The sequence below is a fragment of the Coturnix japonica genome, chromosome 1 (genome assembly GCF_054131305.1).
Source record: "Coturnix japonica strain WE chromosome 1, WE-NBRP24, whole genome shotgun sequence".
NCBI lineage: Eukaryota > Metazoa > Chordata > Aves > Galliformes > Phasianidae > Coturnix > Coturnix japonica.
This window is the reverse complement of record NC_140663.1, coordinates 101,735,454-101,755,234: the sequence shown is the minus strand read 5'-3', so window position 1 is coordinate 101,755,234 and position 19,781 is coordinate 101,735,454. Positions and strand designations below refer to the sequence as shown.

General features: G+C 37.3%; 1 protein-coding gene across 1 annotated transcript in view; it reads right to left on the bottom strand.

Annotated features, from left to right (window-relative positions):
• Positions 1-3,342: 3,342 nt before the first annotated feature.
• The window catches only part of EFHC2 (EF-hand domain containing 2), a 54,813-nt gene continuing 38,374 nt past the window's right edge, over positions 3,343-19,781 (bottom strand). Inside the window, exons 12-15 of the mRNA XM_015884109.3 lie at positions 16,117-16,314; positions 15,419-15,511; positions 7,507-7,612; positions 3,343-5,515 (exon numbers count right to left, since the gene is read on the bottom strand). Coding sequence (XP_015739595.2) covers positions 5,420-5,515; positions 7,507-7,612; positions 15,419-15,511; positions 16,117-16,314 — 493 coding nt within the window. The 3' untranslated portion in view covers positions 3,343-5,419. The remainder of the gene's footprint in view (positions 5,516-7,506; positions 7,613-15,418; positions 15,512-16,116; positions 16,315-19,781) is intronic.

The following is a 19,781-nucleotide window of genomic DNA, read 5'->3' as shown; positions in this document are numbered from 1 at the left end:
GTTTAAAACAGTTACGTACTTACAGTTTATCTCAATCACCAACATAGTCCCATAATGGGAATTTAATTGCTAATTGCTAGCTTATATTGCAAAAGAACTACAATAACAACAGACAATATATAGCCTACATAAACATGTCCTGACAATTCTATATTACCTCCTTTCACTGCTACCTTCTCATCTGTTGGGGTTTTTTTGTTGATTTTTTTTATTATTATTATTATTATTAAAGTGCTTTAATTCCTAACAGCCCCAAATTAGGAAACTCTCTTTGTCAGGAAGCATTCCCACCAGTGCTTCATTTGACTGATTTTAGCAAGCCTTCTGCACACACTTCAATAGCTTTATACAAAAGGGACAGACTTACACATACACTTAAATACTTTGCTAAAGTAGATTCTCAGAGAGCTCTAATAAGAGAAATTTGGGTTCCATTTATATCCAACCAAGTTTTTATGCTTACTGAGCTGGAATTTGACCAAAACCCACCATCCCAAGCCTGAGCCAAGCTGTAGACAGCCAAGTCAGCAGGTGAGGCATGGCCATCAGTGTAAAATAGAACAGCCCAAGGGATGGATCACATGTGTATTAAGCACATATCATGGGTTCACAGCCTGCCCAGCTCAACCTGGACCATCCTCAGCCCTCCTGCATGTACCACTGTCCCTGCACTGTGGCCAGGGGCCATAGCCCAGTATTCACCATGCCTGGTGGCAGCACTCCTCTTACAGTGTTGATGTACCCAAGGAAGGAATTCATCTCACTCAACAGCAATGCAGCCATTTGCACCTAGCTGTCAGTGTAGAAAGAAGGGAGTATTTAGATAAAATGCTTCCAGTGGTCACCCCTGTGGGCAAGTCACTCCCAAAAGTACCTCCTGCCCTTCCACTGGCAAGTAAGGAATCAAGAGAGCTAGAGGACACACTGGCACTGGAGACATCAGAGGAGAAAGAAGGTAAGCTCCACAATAATTCAGAGGAGGCTGCATCCCACCTACTGTAGCCACTCTGCTAAAGGTCTTCCTTTTGGATTTCTGGACAATGGCCTTCTTCCAACTGATTCATCTTTGAAAGTGGGAGCTCTCTCAAGCACTATTAAGCTACACAATTAATTTATGCTTTTACAGATCATCCTCCCATGCTGCTCGTCTGGGATCAGCATCAGATAAGTCAAATCAGCTCCTTCGCTTCTCCTTGATTGTAGGTCTTAATAGAAAACTAGTCTGTCGGAGGAAGAGAGCAAAGAGGATAGATGGCCTGGCTGAAGGGCAGACCAGGCCAGCTAGCTTACTTATGCACTGCACGTGCCAGGAAAACCTTCCAGATGATACAGAAACACCCAAATGTGCAGAAAACGAGTTTACACAACAAATCTATATCCTTAATGTACTGTGCCTGTAGTAACTTCCTCTTCTTGATTATACTCCCTCACTGGATTTAAACCTTGGAAACTGATAGGGGCAGGGACGTGCCCCCACAGCCCATTCTGGGTTCTTCGGTCATTGTCTAGAAAGAGAGTGCTGCTTCCACCTGGTCATTAGTAACCAACTGATACAACATTAAGAAATTAATTCAGAGAAAATAGTAATTCAGGAAAGTTTTGGGGTTTTTTGTTTGTTTGTTTGTTTGTTTGTTTTCCAAGATAGTTCTCTCTAAAATGTTATCCACTCTGACCTCCAAAACCTAAAAATGACTTTTTAAGATCAGACTGAGTTCAGAGCGTAGTATTTTCTTCCTACTGGTACTTGTAACTTCTTCCTAAACATGTTACTGCTCTTTCATTTCTCATTACACTTGGGCTTTCTGTACTTGTGGCTGAGCCAGAAGAGAAGAGCTAAGCCACCTGAAGAGGAAGAAACATGTATGTAATGGATACATTACTGAGGAGGGTACTGGATGTTACTGCTTAAAGAACTAATGCATCTCTCCACATCACAGAATAACCTACACCTGAGTATAAGATGTTGAAACACTGTTTTGTTTTTTTTTCTAAATGTTATTGCTGGTCTCAAACCATGGGAACGTGCAGAAGGGTCCAGCGAGCAAGAGGCAACAAGTTATTGTTAGCAGTATAAGGATTGCTGTTCTCTGAATGCTGCCAAGTGACTGAAAACTTCTGTTATTTGTTTTGTTTTGTTTTTGTGGAGTTAGGATCCCTGCAGTTTGCCTGTGGAAAATGAGCAACAGAAGTGTATCCTGTGCTAAGGCACAGAGAGCGGACTTGGGATTCAGCAGAGCCTAATATTTTTTCTGTGAAGAGCTTTCCTGCTGTGAAGTAGGATTAAATCCCATCAACACGAGGAACGAATGCAGAAGGAAGCTTTCAACATCTTCCCATTCATGTAAATGAAATAGACCTGGTCTGCCTGACACTGGTACAACTGGCTCTATCTAGGAAAATACAGCTAAGGCAGAAAAATATTGACTGAAGGAACTCTGTTTTTCTCTGCAGTAAGTTCAAGTGTCTGTGACTGTTTGGACCCACCATGTCTTCAGGAGCCCACATGCAGGTGAGCAGAGCAGGTACTTAACTGGACACAAGCAGAAATGGATGCAAAGCTTCAAGCTCAGCGGTGAACCATCGGCACACAAGGACAGGCTCTCACTGCTGTTTTTTTCTTGCTGCAGTAGCTATTGCAGACAACTTTAAGCCTTTTATTCTCAAATGCCAGGTTCAGGAAATGAAAATTAACACTGAATGCACAGCAGACCCCAGTAGGGAGATGGGGAGGCAGTACCGTAATGTGAATCTCTTCGCTCCTGCCATGGAAGGCACCGATACTTGTGGAAAGAAGATATCTTTGGCTCCCCTACAGAGATAGAGAGCTGAGATTAATGGCAACTGTGTGGGCTGCTTTCTCTTTATGCAATGCGTGCTTTAAAGCTATGGCCTCCTGCCATCTTGAAACATTATCTTGTGGTATTGTCTTCATTCAGGCCCTTCATCAGCAATGTGAAAAGAGAGAAGAAGCTGGTGGCAGGATTAGAGCAGAGGTTGAAATATCCTGGGCAGCATATGCTGCAAGTCACATTATACAAAGAGTATTCTTGGACTGCTCATTGGCTGGAGCTTTTCCTTCTGGAAACGCTGCTGCTTGTAAAAAAGAAAACCTGTTGAAATGTGTTTACAACAGTCCAGACCACAGCATATGACACATTGTGAGCACAGTGACAAGCACTGAAAATATTTTTCAGGCCCTGTCTGCTCTGCTTCTCAGAGATCCTTTTGTGCTCATGGGAGTTTGGAGAGATACATGGGAAAAAAGGAGAAAAAGAAGTGGGAAGAAAAACACAGAATGTTGTAAACACAGTACAGAGAATATCAATCAGAAACACTGAAACATCAGAAATCAGATAATTCTATATTATTTTTAAAAGAAGAAAAAAAATCCTCATCCCATGGACTCTGCATAGGAGGAATCATTCAGTACCACATACAATCCTCAGTATCACAGGCGATATATCCTAAAATTATCCTTATCAGATGATCCATCTCCATTGGAAAAATTAACTGGGTTCTTTTCTCTTGGAACCTGCTAGGGTCCCACTTTGTTTTAGAAGGTTAGAAATCTTCTTTTGCTGTCAATTTTAAATTTATGGCTAACCATACCTTCTTTTTCTTAGGCAACCTATGTCCTGAACTGAAAGATTATTTTCCTTGCTTGTAATACATTTCATTCATTTTGTTTCCCTAAATAAGCCACACTTCTTTGTATTCTTTATTTCTGTTCTCTTGGCCACTTTTCTAGCTCTTCTCTGCTCTAGATCCAGCTTGCAATCACCATTCTTGATCATGACCATACCAGACCATGATTGATCAGACCTATACAAATGGGATTCTACACAAAATAATATGACATTTCTTATGCTGGTGCTTTTGTTTTTGTTTATTTTTAAAACCTTTGTCCTACACATATAAGTGAAATTTCCCATCTCTAAAAGCTACTTGGGATGTTTTATACATTCAGATTCAATCCTCAGAAACTCTCTTCCTTCAAAACTGTCATCTGTACAAGATGTCAACACCTGAAAGATATGTTGATGAAATCTGGGCACATTGAGAAGTTATGAGGGCAACTGTATTCATTTAAAGTGTCAAACTCAGTTTTGCTGCCATGTTTAAAAAAAAACCTTCAGCTTTCATCAAACTGACTCCAAATACAAGCTGTTACTGTTTTGGCTCCTGACACTATGCCTACAATCAGGTAATTTTCTTGTCATATAAGAAACTATTTTCCTCTTTTGGACCAAAAAGCTGTACATAGTCTTGTCTACAATTTGGAGTACTTTAATAAGTTTCAAAAAACTCAAATTATTCTTTGAACTACTGTTTTTCTCTCAGTTTGGGGATTTTAAAATGCTTAATTTTCATCTTCTTGCATCAAGCTTTCTCATCAGATTGCAATTTTAGATTACAGAATGCACAGGGTTCTCAGTCTACTGAGCGTGTGAGCTTCCCAGCAGCAGGCTCACACCACATCCCCTTCACCATAGAGTCCCTGTGGATGAGTCAGCTCCTTCCTTCACCACTTGCATCCTTTAAATAGAAGTAATTCCTTCTCTCACAAACTCATGCGGAAAACTGAGATCTAACCAGGGCTTTGAGATGACTCAAGCTTAAAAAAAAATACAAAAATGCTAACAGGAGCTCCGCTTAGTCATCACCAGTTTGAGCAAAGAGAAAGGTACCAATTTTCAAAGGGCAAGTTCAGTGCCACCATAAGAAAGAATCTCACAAAGATGGAACCAGGGTACCTTTCCTTCATTCATGGCTCACCTGAGTAAAACTAAGCAGTTGCCAATCTGAGTTGCATCTAAAACAAAAATCAAGAGTTGATAGCTTTCGTACACGGCCTGCAAGAAATTTACTTCTATGTTGCTAGGTTATAATTATCTCTGATACCAGAGCAACCTGACACTGTGCTAAAATCTTCCAATTGCTTCCTCTGTAAAATAACAAACTTTGACACATATAGTACTGAAGTATTACTGTATGGGTATATCAAAAAGACAGACAGAAGGTAAAAATCAACAAAGGAAGTGTGAAGAGAATTATCTTACTGTGCTAATTCTATCTGACTTAATACTACAAGAGGTTATCCAACAACCTCCTCTGCTAGCAGAACAAAGTAGCATCAGTCAGATTTTGCTGTATTCGACTCAAGTAATTGCTGCTGCTTGTACATTCTCTATCTAACCAGACACCAAGATTATAGTTTTAATTATGCTTGCATAAGCATTAAAGAGTGCTGTTGATTTAGGAGTTAAAAAATACACAAAGTACGTATAAATGTTTAAGTAAGAAGTGTAATAAAACTTGCATCTGTCTTGTTTTTGTTTTTTCATGAAATTTCTTCAATATCTAAGTAAGTGTTGGAGCAGAAACACTAATCCAAAAGCAGTGACTTTTGTAGTTTGAATCAATCTTCTTTGCCAAACAGGTCATCCAGAAGAAGCAAGTATTTGATTCTTTTCTCAGGAAGGAATGGTGGCTGTCCGCTCCAGTCATCTTCATCCTGAAATTAACAACCCAAAGAGTATCTTAGAATATAATGTTGGAAACAGCAATAACTAAAAGCTGTCCAACTATGATTGTATGTGCTGTTTCACTTTCTCATACAAATATTCTGTGAACATGTGGACATATGTAGCACATTGTCCTAAAACATAATTACATGAACATTTTTAGCAATCTTTCAGAATATTTCATTAAATGTATGTTTTCTCTCAATTGGTTTTTTGCAGATATTTCAAATTAAACAATGCCGTATGTTCCTCATTAAGAAGCTTATACTTGAAAACCTTACAAGTCATCCACAATTCAGTACTAAAAACCACATCAAAGAAAAATGAAATGAAGAAAAAACCCACAACATTGCTGCTGAAATCTATCTGTGAAATACAGATATTATAACCTGAAAATCAACTTAAATCCAAAGTAAGTAATGAAAAGAGTATCTAATGGATTCCAAAGTTGAAAAATTTAACACTTAAATCCTTCCTTTCACTGATCTTTTCCTGATCTGTTTTATTACCTTTGTATTAGAATATTCATGGTATCACCACTGCTTGCACACCACCCTCACCCCATAGGAGCCCTCTCTTTCCCATGCCTGCTAGAAAACAAGTCTTCCTCAATGGCTAGATAAGCCACGCAGTTGTGAGGAAGAAACAGTCAAACACATTAAACAGAAAGTGTATCTGTGTGTCTGCTTATTTCAGTCTTGATTTTTTTATGAAGCTTAGCACCACCTTCAAGGCAAAAATCCTCCTGGCACAGGCTCTGACCTTCTTCCATTAGTACAATACCAAGGCCCATGAGTCCCCTTACCCTGGCAGACTCTCCTGAAAGCGAGCACTATTTAAATATCACATCATTATATCTCAAAAACATGATTGTTCCGTGAAAACAAAATGTACCCACTGAATACAACCTACTCCATAGAAGGCAAATGGTTGTTGTATAAAACACATGGAAGAACTTTGATTTTATCTCTACAAGAAAGAAAAATACTTCCCAATCAGAAAGTGAAAAACAGACCACAATGGAAGGCAGAGCAAAGCAGCATCACAGGGTGCTGGTTAGATAACACAGAGTTCAAGATGCTACAGAAGGAAGGAAGAGCTTGTAAGCCAAAGAAGAGAGAGAAGCCAGGTTAATAGCACAGTACTTGAGGAACATTGAATTAAAAAAATGTCAGCGTTGAACTGAAGTTTAAGGGAATGCTGTGTTACTAAGTGGTCTGAATAAAATCAAACACATTCTGTACAAATGTAGCAACACATGGGCTAGGCCAGAATGGAAAAACTACATTTTGGCAGAAGGGCTTCATATTTATCTGTTACAAGATTATTTTAAAAGTCAGTATAATTGCCTTATGTACCAACTATTTTAAAATGTTCCATCCCGCACAAGATGGCAAAATCAGATTAATTTCTGCAGTTTGTTGATGCCACATTTTTATTTACCCCAAGTAGCAGGCTGATTCTCCTATACAGGTTCTGCCATATGCCTACCAGTGACGTGCTGTTACATACAAGTTTCCATGGAGTCATAAAAAATATATAGATATTTTCTTTAGTGACAGTGGAGTTTGAAGAATTTCCTGGCTATCCCAGCAGCCAAACAGATCATTTGACATGTGGCAACAATATTTGTGGGTGGAGTGGTATTCACACCCATTGTTCAAGGACAAATACACTTGTTTCCCCCTCTCTTTGTTTTTTTCTCCCAAAGAAATGTCACAGAGAAGTGGCACCCCCTAGGCAAGAGCGTGCTACAGGCTTCCTCTTCCCTTTGTAACTCCTTTTGGTTAATTCTAAACCTCTTGGGGGGGGAAAAAAAAATTACATGAAGACACAAAAATGAAAACAGGGAAAACAATGAAAAGTTGAAAACTGTTGTAGTCTTTGTTGGATGAGGTACTCATGTTACAGTTGCCCAAATTACAGAAGTCTCTCATGTGCTGAGTTTTAGCTTTTCTTTTGCTCAAATATAGTGGTTTACCTTTGAAGGAAACCTTATAGTCTGGAAAGCAGGGATTTCATTCTCTCTCCAGTTCACTGCATCCACAAACTTTTTGTATTCCACTTGCTTATGGCTGTCTTCAAACCTAAGTAGAATATCCATAAGACATCTCATGATTAAACAAAAAATGTAACAGGTATATAATTTTAACTGCATCATACTAAAGCACTTATTTTGGGATAACTGCTTTGCAGTCCTTTAGAACCAAACACTAGAAAGAGTATAGAAAAATGCTGCATAACTTCTATATTACATATTACACTCCATATACTTAATGCACATCAGTGTCTCCCATACAGTTTCTTTAAGGTTCATTAGATTCCAAGTAATTTCATTTTGCTTTTTAACCACTGTCCAACTTCTTCCAACACTGGGATCTCACAATTGGTAATAATTAGAGTTGGGACACCAGTTTATGCATTTATTTTGTTTTGTTGTTTTGTTTGTTTGTTTGTTTGTTTGTTTTTGTAGAGAAAAGAAACAGGTAGAAAGATATGTTGGAAAATATGTCCACCGGGAGTGGATATTGGAAAATACAGGTTGGGTGAAGAATGGTTTGAGAGCAGTCCTAAGGAAAAGGATTTGGGGGTGTCTGTTGATAAAGACTCAAGATGAGTTAGCAGTGTGTACTTGCAGCCCAGAAGGCCAACTGTAGATTGGGTTGCATCAAGAGAAGTATGACCAGCAGGCTGAGGTAGGTGATTCTTCACCTCTACTCTCCTCTTGCGAGACCCTAGCTTTAAACTGGAAGAGGGTAGATTTAGACTAGATATTAGGAAGAAATTTACTGTAAGGGTGGTGAGACACTGGAACAGGTTGCCCAGTGAGGCTGTAGCTGCCCCCTCCCTAGAAGCACTCAAGGCCAGGCTGGATGGGGCTTTAAGCAACCTGGTCTAGTTGGAGGTGTTCCTGCCTATAGCAGGGGGTTGGAACTGGGTGATCTTAAATGTCACTTCCCACCTAAAACATTCTATGATTCCATGATACAAGAGAGTTGTGCTGTAACACAACTGACCGGCTTTATACAGTTTCTCAGCCACTTCCTGAAAACAAGCAATCCCTTAAAAACATTTGCATAAACCTTGGAATCAATTTCCAGCTAACAAACATGCAGCTCTCTAGCCTACCATTTAATAACTAGATTTTAAAATTTCAACTCTTTTCATTTGGTAGATGTTTTATTTCCATGAAGTAAATATTTGTAATATTTAGCATCTGTTACATGGAGATACAAACCCCACCAGTTAAGTTCTACAGCTACTACTATATGTGTAACACCAGCTCACTAGCAGTAGATCTGTAAGCTATGCCACTGATTTGAATGAAGTAGCTTCAGACAAAAAAAGTACTCAATTCAGCAAAACACTCAGGTACTTAAGGCATAGAGAAATCCAATTGTTTCAGTGGGTCCAGCCAAATGCTTGAAAGGTAGTGCAGGCTGAAGCTCATTGCAGAATTGATGCTATATATGCAGATTGCTTTTGAAATGAACTGCTCTACATTAGGATATGAAAGGCATCTGTCTTACCTAACACTATTTCTATGTAAAAGGAATCTGGTTTAGGCAACTAAGCACATCCTGAAAGCATCTGTGCTTTGCTGGTGTCCATGGAGAAATACATATGACTAGTTAGACTCAATAAGCAATTTTTGGTAGGAAACATCAGGTTAAACAGTTCTACCGTGTAACACAGTCAGACAAATACTATTGCACATGTAGGAGGAAGATGACACGCTGTCATCTCCAGGAAACAATTTCTTTAGACAACCATTTTATTTTGTTCTTAAAGAAATAGCATTGCATAAAACATGGGCCTCAAAACACTTCAGTTCCCCAAATCACCAGAAAGGGCCCTGGTAAAAATCAAGACTGAAGGTACCCGAAGGATGACTTTACAACACAAGCTGGGAAAACAATACAATAAATCTAGTGACAAAAATAAACTGCAATAAACTGCAGCTCATCCTCTTCCTCTCCTCCCCCCACGCCTTTCATTTAACAGTCAGAAGACGAGACAATATAAAATATACTGAAAGCCATGAACAAAGATTTTAGTGATAAATTGAAATGCTATGTACAGTGAGTTACACTGAAGATGAAAGCAAAGTCAGAGAAGAATACTACTGTTACTAGCATTAAAGATGATCCTGAAACATTGCCAGGAGAACCCTCCCTATTACAGCTTTGGTTTGCTTTAGGTTGGGTATTTTTGCAGATGGTAACTGGGGAAAGAAATGAGTTTTGCATTGGGAGTAACAAGATAAAAAAGCTCTTGGAAAAAAGCTTGGAAATAAAGCTGTGGCAAACAGATTTTGAATCTCAGAACAACCATTACATTTCTTTTTTATTTTATTTTATTTTTACTATCATCTGTACTAGTATAATTGCATTAAGCTTTTTCTATTTCTCAAAATTCAAAATATAAGGTTACTATCAAGATGCAGAGCTGCATAAGTAGGAGTTTTAAGTGAAGATTAAGAGAGGGGGTGTAATTTCTTCAGCATCAAATTTATGTTGATGCAATGAAATTAAGGAAAAACATTGCTTCTGCTTTCAACAAGTATTAAAAAGAAGTCCTTTGAACTGACAACATGAGCAAGTTGAGGCAACAAGACACATGTGAAGTTAACTACAATTTTAAGGTGGACATGGGAAACAGGACTACTAAATCCCATATTTTAAAAGCTGCAGAAAGCAGCTTCAAATATCACTCTAGACTAATTTAGAGGAAATAATCTACTTCTTAGGTCTTTTTACTGCTGTGACTTATTTCACCAATCTACTAAATGCACATACTTGTAATTCAGCACAGAGCATCCAGATGGAATGAAGAGATGTTATCAAGTTCTGCGTTATTAGGACAGAGATGCCATACATTTCAGAGCCTGGAATTAATATGACTGAAACTGACAGTGCTCTCCAGTGAGGAAATTAGATTTATCTTATCAAGAAGATACAATAAGGATCTCTTGAATCTGTTTCTCTCTGTTTTTGCCCTGTGACTTCAACAATCCATGTGATTTTAGATTGTGTAAGTCACTTCCCCAACTCCAACACTGTCTGCAATTATTTTTTCCCTCAAACACAACCGTAGAACAGAATCATAGAATCATGAAGGTTGGAAAAGACCTCTAAGATAATCTATTCCAACAGTCCATCTATGACCAGCACTGCCCACTAAATAAACTATGTCTCTCACAGCCATATCAACATGGTACTTGAACACCTTCCTCACCTACCTGCGCAGACTGTTCCAATGCCTCACTGCTTCTTTGGAGAAGTTGTTTTTCCAAATATATATTTTTCCTGAACCTCCCCAAGCACAAAATGAGGCCATTCCCTTTTGTCCTACTGCTAGCTACTCTCTTTCACATCACAGAAATAATCACATATTTCTGCTTATAAATGTATATTTATAACAAAAAACTCCATCTATGCCAAGGTTATTTCTGAGGGTGCTTTGGTGAGTAAAGGCTACTAATGAGTATTTTTTCCTTCCCATCAAGAAATCTGCAACCAAAAATTCATAATAAATGCTAATGTATATGTAAAGATTTTGTATTCTTTTGTTTTTAATAGCATGTATTAAGTAGTTTATCTGATATTATTAGAGAAAAGGTATTATGCTGTTTTAGCCTTTTTAAAAAAAAAAAAAAGCTGGGATTCTTCAGCTGCTTGACAATCTCTGTGTAACACAAATATACACCTGTTTTTTCAGAAATTGATTATACAAAAAGATTTAAGGCAGTAAGCACAGATGCAGCTGATCAGTATTAGCTAAATGATGGCTGCTATCTTGGGTATACATTCATTCTCGTCTTGAACAACGATAAATTGAATCATCAGTTCTTCATGATAATAAATAACAGAAATAATTTCTCTTAAGAGCTCCATATATTCATGCTGGAGTCTTTTCACAATAAATGACCTAGTGAGTTTTAGGCATTAAAGGTAACAAGCAGATACATAGTGCAGGAGAAAGATTTCACGACCATTTCCAATCATACTGCTGCCACCAGGACACTTCTCAAGGCAAGAAAAGATTTGGTTAGCTTTCTGAGAGAAACAAGTAAACCCTAAACAAACTATTGGAGGCAGGTAATTATGTTTTTAACAAAAAGATATTGCACAAACCAGGAAAAAGACAGGAAGACAGAAGAGGCCTGGCCTATTAGTGACATGAGAACTGGGATGACCATATAGGAGGCCCACTGTAAGTAGCATCAAGTAGCACTGCTACCTGAGGCACTAAAGATAAATTTATCTTATTTTAAAAATATATATGTACATATACTTTACTTCTTCCCCATTGCTTGTGCTTCCACAGCTTAAAATCCACAAATGCTCCTTTGGAATCCAATAGACTAGTACCACGGAAAGGAAAACTATGCCAGTGTTAAGCAAAATTAAAATGTATTCTAAAAACAGGGACATATGCTTAATTAATCCAATACAAGATCACTGACAAGTAAATGTGTCATCTCCTTCTTTTTCCCACCATTTTTTCTTTTGTTATCTGACAGCTATTTATATACCCTCTGGGGAAGGACAGCATCATTCTTAGACCTTGTTAGCTTACACTTAACATTGCACAAATTAAATATTAGGGAAAAAAAGGACCAGAATTCATTCATTCATCCCAAGAGCAACATTTATTCATGAAACAAATGACAATTGTTAATTGTCCTCACACAAACTTAAAGAAATGGTTATAATAAACTAGCAGTTTACTGGAAGAAACAAAAGTGAATTGTGTTTAAAACAAAAAACAAAAAAACTACATTGTCTTGTAATCAAAGATCTAAGTGAAACGAGGCTGATGGAGAAAGGAAAGATCTCTTAATAAGTCAGAGGTTGCCCAGAGAGGCTGTGGAGTTTCCTTCTATGGAGATATTCAAGACCTGTCTTTATGCCTATCTGTGCAATCTATCATAGGGAATCTGTATTAGCAGGGGGCTGAACTAGATCTTTCGAGGTTCCTTCCAACCTCTGAAAGTCTGCAGTTTTGTGAATTAGAGAAATTAATAACTGGGTACCCAAATACTACTATTTCACCATCCCACACCAACTGAAAATATAAATTTACTTCAGACAGACAATTTAAAAGGGTCTTTTGATACCTCACAGTCTTTGTGCTAATTCTTCCTGCACTTCGTGAAGACTGAATGTTCTTGAGGTATAGTAAACAAAGTTTTGCGTCATCTGGATGTGATCATAAAATTTGACAGTAATTTCTAGTTCCATACCTTGATTTTAAGAAGTGGTAGATCACTGTGGTGTAATTTACAAGTGTAAATAAGACATATTTTAAAGGTATTACCTTTTAAAGTAGAAAAAATAAAACCATTAAGTCCTACAGAAAGTCTTTGTCACCTAATCTCAGATAGAAACGCTGAATAAACATACAGCTTCAGTCTTCAACTATTATCTGATCACATCGTCTATGATCATTTTATAGCTGAATAGGGTCCAGCTAGTGCATTAGCTATACATACTGATTTCGTGGGAATCAGTCCAACAAGTTTTATTGTACCATTTTCTTCTTTCATAAATTCAAGTAAGGAACACTACTGCAACTTGCTTCAGAAACATAGGTGAAAAAAAAAAAATTGCATACATCCTCATCAAAAAATAAACAGCAGCAACAAAATCAATCCAAAAACAACAGAGAAAGAAACTGCTTACAAACTGCCCCCACTGAATTGCATACTTCCCAAGAATCAGACAATTCTGAGTTAACAATAAACCTGTCTGTTTCATGATTCTTCATTCTCAAAGGGTACTAGAAAAAGCAAGACAAAAAGACAGTTCTAAATCCTATTCAGCTGACTCTACTCTTCAGTTTCCAGGTTACTGGAAAATAAATTCTATGATGCGCAGTTCACAAAAGCTTTCCCTGACTCTGCACTCTCTTGAAACAAAACACTTATCAGGCAGTGCCAACTGCACCCAATATTAAGAATGCAACATTCTTCCTTATCAGCATTGCAGTGACTCACCACAGAAATTGACATTTTTCAGAACTGCTACTACTGTAATTTAGAATCAGCATTATGCATCATACTGTCATATGGAATACTACTTCTACAGTTTTCTGAGGCCCAGCTTCACATTATGTAACTTCCTCACACAGAAATCTGGCATACTAGCTGGCCACAGCCCCTTAGGTGGCAGTTTCAAAATCCAGCTCTAACACAGGCTGAAATGACTCCCTCTCCTAGCTCCCCTACAGAAAGAACCTACAGTGGCTGAGTCCCAGTTCAGCTGTCACGAATACCTGCCTAGAGATAGGTGAAGACCAGGCTTCCTCCTTGTCTTTTAAGCTTATCTCTTATTTTTATTGTAGTGTACTGGTCTTTTTCTTTTTATCTTCCTACATTAAGAGTCTTTAACAGAAGAAATTCATCTCACAAAAGCTTTTCCTAGTATAAATTCACAAACAATAAACACGTCTCTGGAGCCTGTGACGTGGTAGGCCTGTCTGTTTTTCATCAGCGTTAAATTACTACATAAAGGAAAATCTCCAGTCCCTTGTCTCTGTATCTATTCAATTACAGCCTTTATGAAGTGAATCTATGAGAACTCCTTGTTTAGCAGACGATGCCAACTGTCCTCCGACACTTTTTGTGTTGGGCAGCTTAGTGGGAATTCTAAAATTGAGCTTTAAATTAATCCTAAAATTCAGGCATGCTTCTGATGTGTAAGGCTTGTAACTCAATTGTAAGATGTGATGAACAGCCAACCAACTGCCAAAGATGTTTATGTGGCTATTGAAGAGAACTATTCTGAAAGTTTTTGGTCTAGGGGGAAAAGGGCTTTGTAGAAAATAGTCCCTTAGGCTTCTTAAAGCAATCTTGTTGATACTGATTGAAGTGGGAAGCCTTGGTTGCAGTAAATAAATGTCGTAATAAAATGGATTCCAACTGTTTGCTTGACAAGAGTGTATTCATTATTTCATAAGCCTAGATGTTAAGTTTGAAATTAGTCCTGAAATCAAGAAGCACATCTACCTGAAAACATCTAAACATACCAAGACCTGCTTCTGCATTTTACATAGTATGAAGGCACAGACAAAATATTGAGTGCTTTCCCATGAGGGAAAGAAAAGACCAGTGAGCATGTATTTACCTGTTTCCAGTAAAGCTGCAAAAATCAATGAAAACCAAACTCACCATGACATAAGTATTCAAAATACCATGGGTTACTCTGAACTCTAGTCTTTAAACAACTGCACTGAATACTAATTCTTTTCATTTCTATTCCCATGAATACAGCTAGTCAAGCAATTTGTTTCAAAATAGTTAAATATGCTATGGAAAAATAACAAAATCCATCAATACTGCTATTTAACAATTACACTAAAAATAAATGTTTCAGATGAGATTAATAAGAGAAACAAAGCACTTTTATTTACTACTGGTGAAGTCTACTTAATTCATTGATACAGAATCAGTGAAAATCAATGTCCTTGATTCAAGGACATTGTATTCATCTTGGTGTTTTTCGTAGAACTCACACAGTGTGCTTCCATGAGATTATTGTTTTTAACTTACATATATGAAAGAGACACAAATGCAAAATAAATGAAGTGTTATTGACAATGGTAAGAACCAGTAGTTGACTACCACAATATGAATTTCACAGAATTTTGCCAACAATCCAGATGATCTACCATGCCAGATAAAAACAAAGATGTTGTTCAGATGGCTACATTACAGTTGATTATAAATATTCTATGAACAGGAAAATCCACACGTTTATGGGGGGAAAAATCAGCACATTGTAATGACTCAGATCACATAAATGATAATCTAATAAGAAAAGTGTCTGAAGTAGATATATGAGATTGATTTGTACCCATGCAGATCATATGATCTGCTTTTAACTTACATGGTCAGTATAGTTTCTAGAAGATCATCACACAACGGCAACTTGAAGGACTTGCAAATAGTCCTGCAGGTCTCGTAGGGCAACAATCCGCATCTACACAAACAGAAACAGACAAGGAGACTTGTGCATTAGGCAAGGTACTTGCTAGGTTTATTTCAAGTTAACATCAATGTGAACAGGGAAATGTGTAAGAATATTGGGGCAGAGATAATAAAAATGTGTTTTATGAAATTTCACTGTTACACATCTGAAAAACTTGAAGCGCGCGTGGTAGCCTGTCAGCCCCTCACTCCCTCCTCCTGGCCCCCCAGTGATTCTCTGTTATTCTTTACCTGTGATATGACAGAACAAAAAGGGCAAGTGATTCACATAAGCAATTGACTACAAGTCTTTGTAGTTGTTGTTAAATCCCTATTTTCCTCTTTGATTTAACATACTGCTTTGCCTGTGAACAGCCTTATGATTAGGTCAGCTATTACTTTGTGCAGCAGATGTGACAAAAAGTCCATGAACAAAATAAAAAGCAAACAAAAAGGCTATCATTTCCTTGTTCACTGTAGAAGTGTTAAGAAAGGCTTAATGTTAGAAAAAGTATTCTTCAGCTGCAATCTATCATTTGCTTAGCAACAAACAGAAAGTAGGTAGGTTTCCAAGCAGAGTTTTCCAAATAACAGCCAAGGATAATAGAGGAAACTTACTTTTCACGGTCATTGTACACAAGTATTGTAGTCAGTTGTTCAAAATTCTCAAATCTCTTTTTCTTTAGTTGTTCTTGAGCCTTTGCAAGGAGGAAGTGGTGGTCTATTTCATATTCTTCTTTCTCTCCGTAATGGCGTGCAAGAGTCATAATCTCATGTTCTGTAAACGCTCCATCCGTGATACTGACTATTAAATTTCTGTTTACAAAAACAGCAGCCTACATTAAGTGTAGTAATTAAAAAGTTAATAATCACTAAATTCCCATGAAAACAACTATTAAAGGACACTCATCATAAAATGCTGTATTTATTTAAAATCTTTAAATTTGAAATCCAGGCCTGTTCAAGAAAGCTTAATGGGAAGTACCTGACACTTCACTTTTGGAAGACATCTGCACTTCCTTTGTTGTTGTCCACACATACAAAAACACTTTATAAATCTGACTGAAGCCTTTTACCTGACAATGCTGTACTAGTGTAGAACATTAGCAGAGATTATCTTTGTCACTGCATTTGCTCAAAAATGTGGTAAATTATACTAGGTACTGTTTTGTTTCTAATTGCATTCTGCATGTCAAAGTATACGATTAATTATCTGTAAATATGAACATGTACAATAAGAGTTGCATAAAACAGAGAATTAATAACAAAAGAAGTGAGGCAGAAGACACCAACAAAGAAAAGAATATTAATCAAGTGTTAAGCCACTTTCCACAAAGCACTATGAAATCTGGTCCCATTGGGTAGTGTTCATGGGAAAGCTGGAGGAACAGGAACAGAAACTGGCCACAAATAAAGAGCAGAAAATTATAGCCAGTTTCTAATCACAATCTCCTGGTAAGAAAGGAATACAGGGGGCAGTCCAAGTTTGCTTGGACACTGCCAGAGCCCACTGGGAGTGCTTGAAATGCCCTCTCTCAAGGTTGCTTGTGCTGCTCAGAAGAATCAGCCCAACCCAACGAAGAAGTGTTCCTGAGATCCATCTGATAGGTCAGTGATGGCTCTGAATGACTAATCATTCCTGCTGATACTATGGATTTGTTGCTGATAATAGCACGAGAGTGATTTTCGGGTAAGCTCCTGAGGGCACTTATCAGCAAATGGCCACAAAATCTGGGACTAAGTTAGCTTAGTTATACATAGAAGTTCTACATACATTGGTATGTGTTACTATACATATAGATTTATCCATAAAACCTTCTAGTTTATATTGTTGGGGGAGTGGTGGTGAAGGACTGATTTTGACAATGATGAAAGCTTTGCAGCTGGGACTGTACTGCCTTCAGTGATTACAGAGTTTTTAATGTGTTCTGGATGTTTACTCAGTGTGAAGGAAGAAAAACACCAGTAGTAAGGAAATCCAGGATACTTCTGGACTGTCATTTACCTCAGTAGTTATAAGGCTTTTTGTCCCACAAACCTGGATTAGTGTACTTATGCTTTGGCATTACAGTTCCAAATGTCTGTCTCTAGTGAAATCACATTCAGTACAATTTTCTTAACAGCAAGCGTCAATGTAGACTTATGTATTTTAGTCAAATTAATTACCTATTCATGGTGTTTCTGCAAAAACTTCACTGGGACGAAACATTACCATAATGGCTGACGCAACTAGAACTGCATTTAATTAATGATTGCTAATGTGTAAGACCCTATATTCACACACAGAATTACATCTAAACTATCCCTGTCGGAAAGAAAGAAGCTCCAACAATTGCTCCCACAGCTTCATTGTCTTCTCTTTCATTTCTTTTTATTCTAGAAGAATAAGACAGATTGCAATCTGAATTTGGTAGAGGAAGAAGAAATAATAATTAACTGCTCAAGAGGGCTGTTTCTCAAGCCGTATTAAAGATAGACATCTTTGCTAAACACACATGATTCTCTGTTGCTAACAATGAACTGTCTTGCCAGCAGCTTCTGAGAAAAAGCGGTCTGTTTAGGTCATTGTGGTACACAGGCTTCCAAGTTTCAGTTATTTTCTTTTCTTCTCACTCTAACAAAGCTTTAGATATTTCTAACATCAACCTAGGCAGCAGTTTAGTATGTGACATGTATTTATTTCCTGGTATGCCATAGGTTTGGATACAGAGAATAAAGTAAATTGTATAATTACAATTCTGCTTCACTACACCATAGTTTTAAATGTGTAGTTTTAAATGCAGCTTGTATAAACTCATGCAGGTAGAAATCTGAACAACCAAATTCCACGCACAGCAATGCTTTATCTGTATTTAAGATAAGGGGATTATTATGCTGGTTGAAGCTGTCATCTAAATAATAGCTTGTATTAAAAATAATCATTTATAGTTAGTTTTAGTCATGAAATGCCATGATAGATTTAAAATAAGCAGTGAGTGATGCAAACAAGAAAACAGAAAATTGAAAGAGAGATACTCTTTTCATAGAAAAATATATATCACCTCTCATAGATGCAAAAAGAAAATAAGCTTTCTCTTGCCTTTGTGATTAAAAAAGGTTTCTTTCCTAAAACAGATTTAAACACTACATACTACTATAGTAGTATATCCATGCCCATGTATATACACTATACGTTACTATAAGGCACATAAGTCAAATGCTCTTTAGATGGAAATCCTTCCTCTGCCAATGTGAATGCTGTCTGTCTGGGACCCTTAGAACCTTAGCAGGATGGATCCAGACCATTAGCAGGTGCTCAGAGTGATCTGTGTGGGCAGTGAGGCTAAAGGAACATTATGTGGATTCCCCTTTTTTCTTTTGCATGGGGAGGGATATTGCACATCTATTGCTGAAACTAAGTGCCTCAGTACAATGTAATTTGACTTGCTCCATGGTACAGAACAGCACCAACCTAAATCAAACATCTCAGCTATAATTAAATTTAATTTACTTATCTGCTTGATAAAATAAAAATAATTCCCTGCTGCTTAAAAGCAAAATCACCCCTTCTAAAAGTGTGCTCCACCAATCTTGTCATGCAAACACTCTGAAAGCTTGACCTGCTCATAGTACATGTAAGAAGACAGTTTTACAAATAATTATTTCATAATTTGAATTACAGGTAGTCTTTATTTAAAAGTTATTGAGCATACAAATGAAAATCCTTTTTCAAGGGCCGTAAAGTTTATCCAGATGCACATTAACTTTCAATTTTCTCTTCTTCTTACTCTAGTAATAGCATTTTCCTTTTATATTCACTTAGCAATTTAAAATCTTGTCTCTGTTGAGTAAAATACCTTGGAGTCTAGAAATATTTTGATGAAAAACTGCCTATAGTTCTGGATTCCCTTAGTTTGAATCCTGCTTTTAACCACTCGGTTTTGGATTTCCAAATACCAGCTTGTTATCATTTGTCACTGCTTTCATTTTGAATTACTGGAAGAAACTTCTCCATTTCCAAATGTCTTCTGACTTATTTCACAAGAAATTTTCAGCCTCAGTTACCATTACCAAATAGCGATGACATTCCATGCAATATACATTTACTCACATGCTTTTGTTATTATGATCATTCCTAAATATATGTTATCACTGTGAAAACCAAAATGCTTCTACGTAAAATATCCTTCTCTGTTTCACATAACTAACTTTACAGGTTTGCAACATAGTTCATAAACTCATGTGTTACATGGGATAAACTAAAATCAACTTGCATTTGAACATTATTTCCTCTTCAAAGTAAC